This window comes from Zingiber officinale, chromosome 4A (genome assembly GCF_018446385.1).
Source record: "Zingiber officinale cultivar Zhangliang chromosome 4A, Zo_v1.1, whole genome shotgun sequence".
Classification (NCBI taxonomy): Eukaryota; Viridiplantae; Streptophyta; class Magnoliopsida; order Zingiberales; family Zingiberaceae; genus Zingiber; species Zingiber officinale.
Genome location: NC_055992.1, coordinates 92,750,129 through 92,762,581, shown reverse-complemented (window position 1 = coordinate 92,762,581; position 12,453 = coordinate 92,750,129). Strand labels below are relative to the sequence as shown.

The 12,453-nt window shown below is 43.1% G+C and overlaps 1 protein-coding gene across 1 annotated transcript; it reads right to left on the bottom strand.

Moving 5' to 3' along the window:
- Positions 1-1,930: 1,930 nt before the first annotated feature.
- On the bottom strand, positions 1,931-11,878 carry LOC121970170 (protein argonaute PNH1-like). The gene is made up of 23 exons (XM_042520686.1): positions 11,387-11,878; positions 9,298-9,755; positions 9,020-9,228; positions 8,784-8,930; positions 8,579-8,712; positions 8,400-8,509; positions 7,167-7,273; positions 6,756-6,894; positions 6,573-6,689; positions 5,562-5,669; positions 5,401-5,472; positions 5,061-5,183; positions 4,753-4,912; positions 4,551-4,672; positions 4,296-4,433; positions 4,072-4,214; positions 3,790-3,852; positions 3,630-3,693; positions 3,423-3,558; positions 3,278-3,351; positions 2,869-2,963; positions 2,758-2,789; positions 1,931-2,640 (listed from the first exon to the last, which is right to left on the bottom strand). Exons 2-23 carry the CDS (start codon positions 9,709-9,711, stop codon positions 2,474-2,476), a joined length of 2,874 nt encoding a protein of 957 aa, XP_042376620.1. The 5' UTR covers positions 9,712-9,755; positions 11,387-11,878; the 3' UTR covers positions 1,931-2,473.
- Between the last annotated feature and the right edge of the window lie 575 nt (positions 11,879-12,453).

Here is a 12,453-nt window from a genome sequence, read left to right as displayed (position 1 = left end):
TGAGACAACTATCCCCAAGACCAGCCTTAACTCGTGGAAGGGACTGGCCATGGAGAATGAGCACTTCCACGTGAAGACCTGTCGGGAGACTCAGGGGCATTCTGAGCCCGTGCCAGCTCTGCACGTAAGGAGTCGATGACCGCCTGTTGCTGGGCGATCGTGTCTTGCTTGACGTCAAGGCACGTACGAAGAAGGGATGACTCCGCCTCATGCTCTTGAGTCAAGCGTTCTTGGAGGCTAAGTTGGCGCTGCAGGCTAGCCTGACATTCCTCTTTCCTCCCTTTTTCCGCATGCACACAGTGCTTCGCCAGACGGTACTGATCTTCCATGGAACGCAGGGCAGCCTTCTGGCGATCCCGATCCTGAGACACGCGCTCCAATTCGCGTTCTCTCGCGACAAGTAGTGAGGTGAGCTGATTTATCTGCATTTGGGAGTGCGGTTGATCAACTTCGTCAGAGGAAGGAGAATGCATATTAAAGGGAGAAAGAAAGCAAGTAGGAGAGCCAGAAAGGAGATGGATAGGGTAAAAGAGTGACCGTGAGGCTCTTTATAAAGAAGGTGGGTGCCCGAGTCAAAGCAAGTGAGTGGGGACGGTGCCCCAGGCGACTGCCGATGCAATTAAGGAGGCATGGTATCCCAGGCGACACGACACAAAGGTTGATGTGAAAGCACAGGCGATGCGATACAAAAGTTGGTGCGTGACGCAGGAAGCAGAGCGCGCAGAGATATGCTGAGGTCACAGAGATGCGCTGAGGTAGAAGCACGGAGATATACTGAGGTCTCAGAGATATGCTGACGTCGTAGAGAGGTGCGAAGGTCTAGTCAGTCAGACTGTCGTCCTCCTTCGACTAGACTTGTGAGGGAGGCTTTTGATACGGTTGGTAATGGAGGGGCCCATGAGGAAAGGGTTAGAAGAGTCAAAGTCATATGGCGGTCAAAAGTCAAGAGGACGTGGTGGTCGATAGTCAAGGTGATGCGGCAGTCAATGGACAGACTGACGGGGCGGTTAAAGGCAAGCAGCGGCTGGCCTGCCTCTACCTTGTCGCCCTCGGCGACGTCGAGGCGGACGAGCAGGCCCGGCATCGGCGCGATCAGGAATTTCGACAGGTCGGGCGGGACCTTCTCGATCAGGTGCTGGGCATAGGCCGCCGCGCGGGCGGGCAGGACGCGCAGGCCGAGCTACAGACCTACGGTTAGGGGCCGGGAAGTACAAAGCGCAGGATACAGGTCGCCATCGGCAAGGCTGTTTAGGGGAAGTCCGAGCTACAGGCCTGTGATTCTAGGAACTGGAAATATAGGCCAATGGGTCGGAAGCGGCAGAGCTGATCAGAAGCAGCCCGAGCTACAGACCTGCGATTGGGGGCTGGGAAGTACAAAGTGCAGGATACAGGTCGGCATCGGCAAGGCTGTTTAGGGGAAATCCGATCTGCAGGCCTGCGATTCAAAGAACTGGAGGTGAGGCCCGGAAATGCGAATCACGGGTGCAGGCCCGGAAATGCGGACCACGGGTGCAGGCCGGTGCAGGGACACAATGGATCGGAAGAACTGAGTAATACGAGTGCGGAGAATCTCAACGGTCCGCCGAGGAGAGTCATTGCATATCGACACTGCGGGCGAAAGTGGAGATTCCTAAAACGAAAAGATGCCCTCATAACCAGTAGTAGCCTGCCAGCTGTCCCCCACTACAAGACAAAATCCATGTACGAAGGCGGAGGTTCCAAAACGTAAAGATGCTCGCACAACAAATAGCAGCACGACAGGTGTCCGGAATTAGGCGACAAAGCCCAGCGTCTAACGTTTTTTCTGACATGATGGCAGACTCCAAAAAAGGGAGGCATAAAAGGCGAAGAATCCCTCGTATGCAGATATGCGCATATACTCTCTGGTCACTTTTTTCGACAACTGTTTTCCTTCTTCTTCTCTCTATTCTTTCTGGAGAAAAAAGACCTGACTTGAGCGTCGGAGGGCCTGATCCGGAGACTTTTTTCCTGGATTTCGATCTCTAACGTGAAGGGGGAGATTGTCTGAGTGTGTGCAGGGTCCTGCAGCAGCGTCAGCCACCCGTGAGAGCCGAATCATCTTCTACGACCTTCCATCAACCATCGGGACACCTGGACCAGCCTCCGTCCGACTCAGTCTCCGGACGGGATCATTGTGCATTGCCTGCCTTACAGCAACTGTCTTGTGTTTTCGGTTTGCTCATCGTCTTCTTCGGTTTTGCAGCAAGGAAAGCAATCTTTTCTACAGGCATTTGCAGTTATGTCAACACTATCGAATGGTACACGATCACAACTTTCTGTTGCAAGCAGAAAGATACTTGTGTTACATTCCTGAGCTAGTCGATTAATATACATCCCACCCCAACTCCTTCCACGGCTTCATGGCATAGTTAGAACCCGGAATACTTGAAAACTGTCGAAAGCTGCCTCTCTACACTCCTACACTGATTTATATAGATTCTTGGCTGTTTTCTTAACAGTAGAACATTACCCTCTTCACCTTGTCTTTCAAGGCAGGTAGGGGTTTCACAGAGGATCCGTTCGTCTGGTGCATACTTTGCGGTGGACTTTCAGCTACCTCTGGATCCATGTAAAACCGAGCTCGAAAAGCAGCTAGGTGGGCGTAATAGGCAGGCGGCACTGTTGGATTATTAATAGGAGAACTCAATATCAGACAAGTGCTACTTTGCTAAAGAATTACTCGATATTGGTAAAAACAGGTTTTCCAAGCTGTTTATCCTTATAAAAGATCCTTACCGATAGATACAGACCGGGTGCACCGAGCATACCTACAATGACAAGTTTTTTGTCAGCTAAGCATATCAATCACACATTATGAGAGATGAGTTTCCACTATAAGAACTATACGTGTAGCAGAGATTGTTTGTAAGAGTCTGCATTTCATCTGCTGAGAAATTGTTCTCGTCCCATAGAACGTGGTAATGGGCTGGTCGACTAGTACCCTGCCAAATACAGCATCAAACTTGTCAATCAATCATTCCTCCATAAGCATTCGCAAACCATGTGACTTGAAAACTTATCGATGGATAGACTACAAGTTCTTGTTATAGGGATTATGCAAAACCAAGAAGGCACACAGCAAATCCACATCTTGTTGACTCCTATAATTTATCTCTGCAAAGAAAACTATAAGGGACTCTAGCTTCGCGTATCCTTCGATTGTAATACAGGTTTAAAAACAACAAAGCTATCCTTTTGTAGTGCCACCAATTTTATGCAAATGCATGAAGAAGTAGAAGCTTTCAAGGTGCCTGACCTGTATTCCAGCATGACTGCATAGGTAGAAGTCAAACTCAGCAGGATGGCAGATCTTGGAATCAACCACAGTACCTGCCGAAATCATCTCTCTTTCACAATCATGACTCAGAAAAGATGCAAAATTTGTTGTATGCTTGTATTACCTGGTAGGATGTTTCCACTCTTGTCTGTGCTACTTCTGTCCTTGTGGTTGTTCGTAAATAGCCTCGTATGATGGCGTTTCTGAACCACCACAAACGTCACTGGAGGCTGGTAATTTGGTTCCAAGGATGCACATGCCTGAAAATTATAAATAATTAGCAATAATTTCAGAGAACTTTGCGTAAATAAGTACTCTGGATCATGCTAACCTTGCGAATAGCATCTAGTTCGTATAGCAACACTTGATAGAACTGTCCTTCACTAACACCGTCCCTGCATTTTTGGTTGAGAAAAAGATTTAGAACTCTAAAGTGTATTTGATTAAATACAGACTTTTTAATTCAACTAGGAAGATTGACAAGCAGATACCTGTAAAAAATAATCCTTAATGGTTTTTGCCCTGTTGCCTTGCGAAAAGATATGAGAAGTTCCCTGCAAAATAGATGCAATTATATTCACACTGAAGCAGACTGTTTGGATTAACCTAAAAACACCGAAAAAAGCATTTAGATCTGTTTGGCTTCTGTTTTGATTATTAAGTTATTTGAAATTACTGATTCTGAGAAGCTTTAGACAAAACTGTTGGGTTAAATGAACTTGCCAGTTTAGAATTTAGGTCAACATTGAGAATGTGATCAAAGCCATGCAAACCTAATCATGCCTCCCGTAACGATGCCACGTTGAGGATCATGCCATGTCTTGTAAAGATCCTGAATCAGTTCCTGTCGATGAGCCTGAGCACATACTAAGCCAGCATATTTTGTGACTTCGGGCCAGTCTTGAGAGGCAACAACCTGAAATAAGAAAGGAGAAACAGAAATTTGATGAGTGTATTCTACAATGTGCACAAATGATACAAGATTTTAATTTATTACAGCAGCAATCGATGGACTAGAATCTTCTCCTGTCTCAGGGTGTGTTACATCTGCTCCAAATATAATCGTCGGAATATCACTCACTAATGGAATTCTCCAACTTATAGCATCTAGGAGAACGGTATTTCTTCCTCCCATCTACAGAAAGAACATAGATAACATTAGCAGAACGTTGAGTATGCAAATAACTCGTAAACTTGATTAAAGCACCTGATAGTCACTACTTCATGAAGCTTAATGGGGCTTCAAAAGTACCTTGACATTAATTTTGAGTGAGACATTCGCAAGATATTGTTTGCTTATCTTGAACACGTGCTTTGTTAGGCAGCATTGTGAGATCAACCCCAAATCAGTTTCACATATTCGTTTAAGATCACCTGCAGATGAAACTCTGTAAAACATGGTTCCAAAGCTCGATCAAAAGGCGGAGATATGGATGCAAAATTTGAATGCTTACCGTATAAAGAACCGTTATTATCAGGAAGGATGGCTACAAGAAGCTCAAGTTCTTTGCCTTTTAGTTTGTTTGTTGCTGCATTATATACATGTCTTAGGGCCTTCTCCACTTGTTCAGGTCTAGCAGAGTGAATTGGGATAACTGGTTCTCGATTGAATTCCTGAAGAGTCACAATCATTCTAATTATGTCATTGCCCTTGAATATTTGTCAACTAGATCGCAAATGATTGTTGAAAAATGCAGTTACATTATACTAACCATGTTTGAAAAAAGAAAATAAATAAGAAAGCAAAGCCAAAAAATTGTACCATTCCAGAGACTTGGCACATTTGTGCTAGCTCCTGACAGAAACTATGAGCTGTGTTCTCTTGAACACTTCGAGAAAAGTTAATACAAGCCCAATGACTTACTTTACATCCATTGATCACTTTCTGCATCAAAACAGCAAAATTCAACCATCAACATACATGCTCCAGAAGGGTTGTGTAAATTACTTGATAATCTGAGGTGAGCATCCTCCCCAATTATATTCTAAAAGACCGAGTTCCATTCGAATCATAGTATACCATAATTCAAAACACAAGTAAACGTAGGCGAGCCTATTAACATTCCAAGGGTTGATAATGCAGTCAGATTAAATAAATGGACCTTATTCATCATGTTCCACTGACCAACTTGAGGTAGACACTCCTTTTCTTTGCCAGTTTCATGGTACTTTAGCTACATAATACAATGGAGTTATTTATCACAAAAAAAGGTGGAGTGAGTTGTAGCTTTTAGATAAAAAAAACTGCAAAAGCAACACTTACCCATGGAGCAGGAAGTACTCGGGCCTCCACTGAGGTTAGCTTGTCACTTATGTTTATTCCAAATTCCTTTGCATAGGGATCATTCCCATAAGCATTTTGGCGAACTGTCTGAGAAAGAACAATACAATACATTGAAATGAACATCAATAAAAAACACTAGCCTAAATAAGAGAGAACATAATTCAAGATACAAAAGTATATTGTAGCTCGGATAAACATGTCAATCGACTTGGCTAACAAATGAGAATACACCAAGGCTTGGACGCAAACAACAAATGGCTAGCTGGCACTAAGAATCCAATGGTTGTTGGTTGAACAAGATAGAAAAAAGAACTGCATTTCAACAATTCTACGAACAGTTACTACAATCGTAACTTAAATCTATAGGACTAGACGTATTCCCAGATGAAGAGCCAGTTCATAATAATACACTAACCTTTTGCTATAAACTCGACAAGTATAAAAATGTTTGACTTCTATCAACTTTTATGTTGTTTCGGACATCAATAGCCGCATATTGCAAGAAGTACAGCCAGAATAAACTCAGATGCATGTGTGATCCCTGTTAAAGTGTGAATGATCTATATATGACATTTTATGTACCAAAGTGAGCCACCAGTGAAGAGCCTAATAGTATGCTGCTAAAATAAAATAACCTAGAAGGAAATTGCAGGCAATATGCTATGATCTGTGTTGAAGTGAATGCTATAGCTTTATTACCAATCATTCAATTTTCAACAAATAATCAAGTTAGAAACCATGTTTATCAAAAAGAAACAGATTCAGAAACTTTAGTATCCATTTAATTACCCATCTCTATTTAATTTTACGAGCAAACATTTCCTGTACTGTAAACGCTCAATCAATTCTTTAACAGACGCAATCTTTTAATATAATCCATATAAAATACCTACTTCCTGGGTATCATATACATTTTTGTGTCAAATACATTGAATGGCCAGTAGAAGGACAACAATGGCACTCAAATTGATGGTTAAAACAAACACATACCTGTAAAATATCCATTTCTTGTTCTCTGGGTCTCTGGCATGTAACTTTTAGCAAGGAAGTAATTTGCTTTTCATTCAACCTCTTTGTGTATCTCTGACCCTCTACTATTTTGCAAGCCTACATGCCTCATAATCAGAGACGAAATAACCCGGCAAATTGAACATCATTATTGATGAACCTTACCTCCATTGGTAGATAATTTGCTTTCTTCTGATTTCCTACTTGAAGGCAAGGAAGATGAGCATACTGAATTGTAAACCCATACATCTCTTTGAAATATTCAACCACAGATTTCATATTCATCTGATCATCAACTGGAAAACTGTTCAAATACCAGTCAATTTTTTTTGAAGAAAAATTACTATTTCAGTCATGTAATCAGTTTCTGTATCAAAACTAAACTAGGAGGCTAGAATAACATATATATCGGAAGTGTCTGATTTACTACTTTTTGTCCTACTTGCATCACATTGCACAACTCGCAAGTAGCATTTTGCATAACTTTTGGTGCCATCTGTTGTGTGATGTAGAAAATAATCTTTCTTTTTTTTACTTTATGATTCATGACAAGAGACTGTTTTATGTAATACTTACATGAGTTCCCTTGTAGGTTGTGATGTCAAGCCAGAAACTCGATATTTCCGTCGCACATTTCCTCTGTGTGTGACCTCTACTTTAACCCCTCTCAGAGCTTTCTTGATCTGCAATGCATTGCCAATTATGAATAATGATCTAGAAAAAGCAACTCTAAAATTTTATTGGAAAACATCAAAAATTAAATGGCACTTGGGATACAAAACATAGCCAAAAGATATCAAAATTACATTCGTAAAACATTCCTATTGGTAATTTTGTAGAATATTGATATGAAGGCTTGAAGTCTCAATGATACTAGTTACTTTTAGACTAGTTCACATAAAATAGCCAAGTCGACTTAGCGAATGAAGAGGAAGGATAAGTAAACTAGAAAACAAGAGTAGAAGGGAAGGTACTTAATCGAAGAAAGCAGTTTAAAAAAGAGGGTTGAGGTTAATGGGTATAGATAATTACTTTGCTTATTGAGTTTAATGGGTGAATTAGCAGCAGAAGAGGTGGAAGATGCTTAACCACATAAAATTGAGGTTGCTTGGGAATTGCCAATACCTCTTTCATGCCTATCTCCTAAATTGAGCATTTTTATTGTTTATCAGCTTTCTGGCCTTTGCAATCCAAAGTCAGAATCTTTCTCTGTACCAGTAGTCCTTTACACTAGATTTTCAAATTCTATATACTCATATTTGTGTTTCCATTTTTTGTATTATGCGATAACATTATTTACTATAATTTTTAATGTTTTATTTCACATCAAGTTAAAAAAAGTTGAATCTTATTTTAACCCATAAGAATCTGTGATTAAATTGAGTTAAACAACATTTCACAATGTGTTGATGGATACTTATGTAGATCCAAAAGGCCAAAATGTAAACCTAATTTAATCTAAACCATCTATGGCCTATAGGTTCCGAATAGATGGCAAATGTTCCTCTTCACTTTTAATTAATAATTTCCTCATAAAAAGCCATCCTAAGGAGATAGAAAAGATGACAACCTAATCCCTTCAGAGAGATGGCTCGCAATAAAGGTATGCTTTAATATATTGATTTATCGTTCCTGATCCCCTAGGAGAGATGACAAGCAATAAAGGTATTCTTTATACTATAGATTTCTCATTCTTCTATTTATATATGTAATGTGATCTTGATAGAAGAAAACAAATCCTACAGTATGTTCTAAGTAAAGAAAAAAAAAATTGACATGGACAAGAATTACTCTTTTGCAGAAGCACACCTTTATCCGATCAGCATCTGACAATGGCCTAGATGATACATCTTTGCCTAGGATCTGAGCTAAAAACTCGATCACAGGAAGAGGATCGATGAAAGCGGTGGATGACATATCTGAACAATCATAATTAATGAAAGTTGGAGCTTCATATCACAGTGATCATAGAAACAACAAATACACACCAATATTCAGTGAAAGTCCCATCTGTGTTGGTCTAATGCTTTGGTAGAAGCCACACCATGACTGTAAACCGTCGCCCAGGCGTTGTGGCTTTCTGATATCTGGTGAGTAAAAGCATCTTCCAACCGATATGTATCTAACAGCCAGAATTTTCACAAAGTGTTCAAACAGCAGCTAGAATTTACTAATGGGTGAAGAAAATAGCACCTTTGATTTGATAATTCCCTTAAAACAATATCGAGAACTTGAAGGGCTTCTCTAGGAGCATCAGTCTGCCGTCCAGCGATGAATTGTCTCAAATGGTGAAGGTCAGCTCGAGCAGCAAACTTGATGCTAACTCTATACTCCTTCACTCTTCACCACAAAATCAGTAATTTAGAGCCTCATCCACAGTTTTAGCATGTGAATTAAGAACATGAAAAGAGAGCAAACAGAAATTAAACCTAGACAATCCCGTTCCCTCGTCATCCTCCACAAGATTTACTGCGAACTCCTTGGAGTGGAAAGGCAAACTCCCAGCTGTGTAAAGACTTTTCCTTCCATCATAAGCAGGAAGTCTCATGCCCAACTCAGTCTCCCTATACAACCGTACCATTTCTGCAATGATAGCCCTATTTGTGCTCCGCGAGCTCACTTCCGGCGTGATTATCACCTGCAATTTAGAAGTCGTCATCGGAGAGTCATAGAAAAACAACCCCTTGAAAGCCAAATGCACACTTACATCGTACTGAGTCAAGTCCTTATCGGGCAACTCAGTGAGGAAATGGTTGGCCTTGACAATGCACCGGGTGCCCTCCTGCCCAAACCCCGGACGTCGGCAAAATGCGATACCTTTGCTCGAAACAGGAGGAGAAACGCTCTCATTTGCAGCTTCCTGATCGAGCTTTGCTTGCCGGGGGTCCGTCGGCTTCCCTCTCCCTCTCCTTCGTCGGCGATCGGCGCTCTTGGGCTCCTTTGGCGGGACGACGTCAGCCTTGTGTTGCTTCATGCTGCTCTGAACGGGCTTCTTGGAGAGGATGTGCTTCTCGGCCTTGAGCTGGCTGGACACCTGACGAGTGGGCATGGTGGCGACTGCGGCGAACAGCGACGGCGAAGAGAGGAAGAAAGGCCTTTCTCTCTCTACAGCATCTAGCATTGCGCCCCGGAGCGAACCCGCATCTATTTATTCGTCAATCCTCTCTGCGAGCAGACAGAGAACAAGAGCGAAAAGTAAGCAATGTGACAGAACAAGAGCCGTCGCAGCGACAGAGACATGAGATATGGTATAAACAGTAGCACTGAGAAACGTTGAGGTGCTCAATCCGAGCCAGAGTACAGATTAAGGAGAAGCAAGAAGCCATTAGAAAAGCGAAGCAGTAGGAAATAGATACGTGGATAATAACGGTCGCCATGAATCAAACAGACGACCATGCTGACCCACGCCATCTGATCACCTTCTTCTCCATTAAGAAATGCGAGACGGAGAATATCGAGAAGGTAGGGGCGGGGCGCTGATATTATATGACAAAAGAAGGATCAACTAGGAGCAGGCAAGTGGGATCCCGACATGAGAAGATCAGAAAGGGAACAGTGGCGAACAAGGATGGGGAATTGGGGATGGAGGAGGTAGATACGATAATCCTGCAATGGCGTCGTTTTGTGGCGGACTCGGATTTGGGCTACAAAATGGAATGTAGAGGGAAGGACAAACGTCGCGCTTCCCCAGGAGCCCAAGGGATAAATCATAGCATTCAGCAGCCGCACAGCCTGCAAGCAACCACGAACCACAGTGTGAGTGTAGTCTCCGGAAGCTCGCCCATTAAGGCGCGCCCTGCTGGTGACTGGAGCACGACTGTCTTGGCCTGCACAGTACATAGATGGACTGTAGCCGGGAATCATTACAGGCTCGAATTTAATACCGAGTTGGAGGAGCAACCACTGCTTTCCCTGATCATGCTCGATTCCTTAGCTTCTTTTGGTCATATATGCTCAACGGAAAGGGATGGGTTGGCTGCAGTGGTCGGTCACTGTGGTCTGTTGCGCGGCCATCGAAGGTCTTGTCGCGCAATTTCTACAGCGTCGACGTCAGAGTGATGCCGCCCCGCCCAAAAGTGCAAATGGTGTAAGCCCAAATCCAACGAAAAGGAAACGTAAAATAAAGAGAGGAAGAAATTGAAGTAATCGCGGTGAGGACGCCAGCGATGATAATGATGAGGGGCGATGAAGAAGGACGACGACGGGAGGCGCACGAGAGATCCACGCACACGCAACAGCGAGTGCTCGCTGTTGGAGGAGGTAGGAGCTCGATGTCACGCTTGCAGCGAGGAGTGGGATCGAAAAAGGACAGTGGCGGAGCAGCGAGAGTGGATCATGGACGAGATTTGTTCTTCCTTGTCCTCTGGATTTATGTCGACAGCAACAACCCGCCACCAAAAAAAAAAAAAAAAAGTGCGTGGGATTTTTTATGCTTTTCCTCCCTGCCATTAAAAGAAGAAGAAAGAAGAACGACGACGATGCCTATTTGCTCTCTATTTTGAAGATAGACGAGGCGAAAGAGAGAGAAGAGCTCAGTCGGCTTCAATTCTGCTCATGCTTCCTGCCATCATTGATCATCACCAAACTTGGGCGATGGTTTGGGCTTCTTCGGTGTTGGCATCTGCCATCCTGTAAAGATGCATGTGCCTCCCTAATAATGAAGACACTACTGCAGAGCATGTACCAGCTATCTACACTCGCCAAGAACTAGCAACCAGACCACCATTAACATGCCTGCTCTGTTCCTAAGTCTACCAGAGAAGATGCAGCACACCAGTAGAACACAGAAGACTTACGATATATCTGCCTCTGCGACCAGAAGGAGCTGCCGCTGTTGCTGCTTCTACTCATTCACTGTTGAAGAGATGTGAGGGATCAAGGAAGGAAAAGAGGCTTCTGTTTTTTTTTTTTTTAAGTAGAAATGGCATGCGTGCGTGCTCGCAGTTTATAATCTCTTCAACCTGGTGGCTGTGATTATAAAAAAGCAGAGCCCATCACATCCGTCGGCCAACTCAACACATGGACGTGGGCTTTAATTGGCGATATGGTCCAGAGGAGGAGGATGGAATGGATGGGGGGCGATAAAGAAAGTGAGAAAGAGAGAAAGGGAAGCGGCGATTCCGAGGCAGCGAGAGCAGAGAATGTCCGTGGAAAAGAGGGAGGAAGACCATGCGCGAAGGGAAAGAGGAGAGAAAAGGTACTTAGGAAGAAAGGAGATAGCGATGGTAGCGAGCAGAGCGTAGGAGTTGGGCTCTTAAAAGCAGGGCACAGCCCGGCTTCTTCCTTCCGAGGTCGGCGAGGAACTGAAGACGTGTGCTTTTAAATGCAACTTGAACTATTTTTCACTATTACATCTGTTCAGGTCCGAAAATGGAAAGATGGCTCGTTAGGAAAATGATTATTGTGTGCACTAGTTATAGATGAAGTCTTGCTTTATAAAACAAATAATATTAGTGTTGAATTAGGGAAGATGTCTTCAATGTTGATCTTTTTATGCTTAAATTAGTCATCAGAAATGTAGAGAAAAGCGAAGCAACAATAATATAAGTACAAACAGTAAATAACGTGTATTTTCGTCGGTGTTTGAATCCTTCTTTATATAGAGTCCTGATAAGTGACATGCACGCTCCTCGAGGTATGGACATGTTCTTCCAATGTGTCTTATGAAAGAACCTATCATAAAAGTATTCTGACACTATAGTTTAACAGGACATGCATATCTCTAACAAGACAGTAGAAGCTTCCACCATACGATCCGTCTGTTGTCAATGCCTCGCGTCTGCAACACTATCTTCTAAAAGAATATTGACAAATATAACAATGGTCTCGCTGCTTGGCCGAGCGAGGCAACTGCTTGACCGAG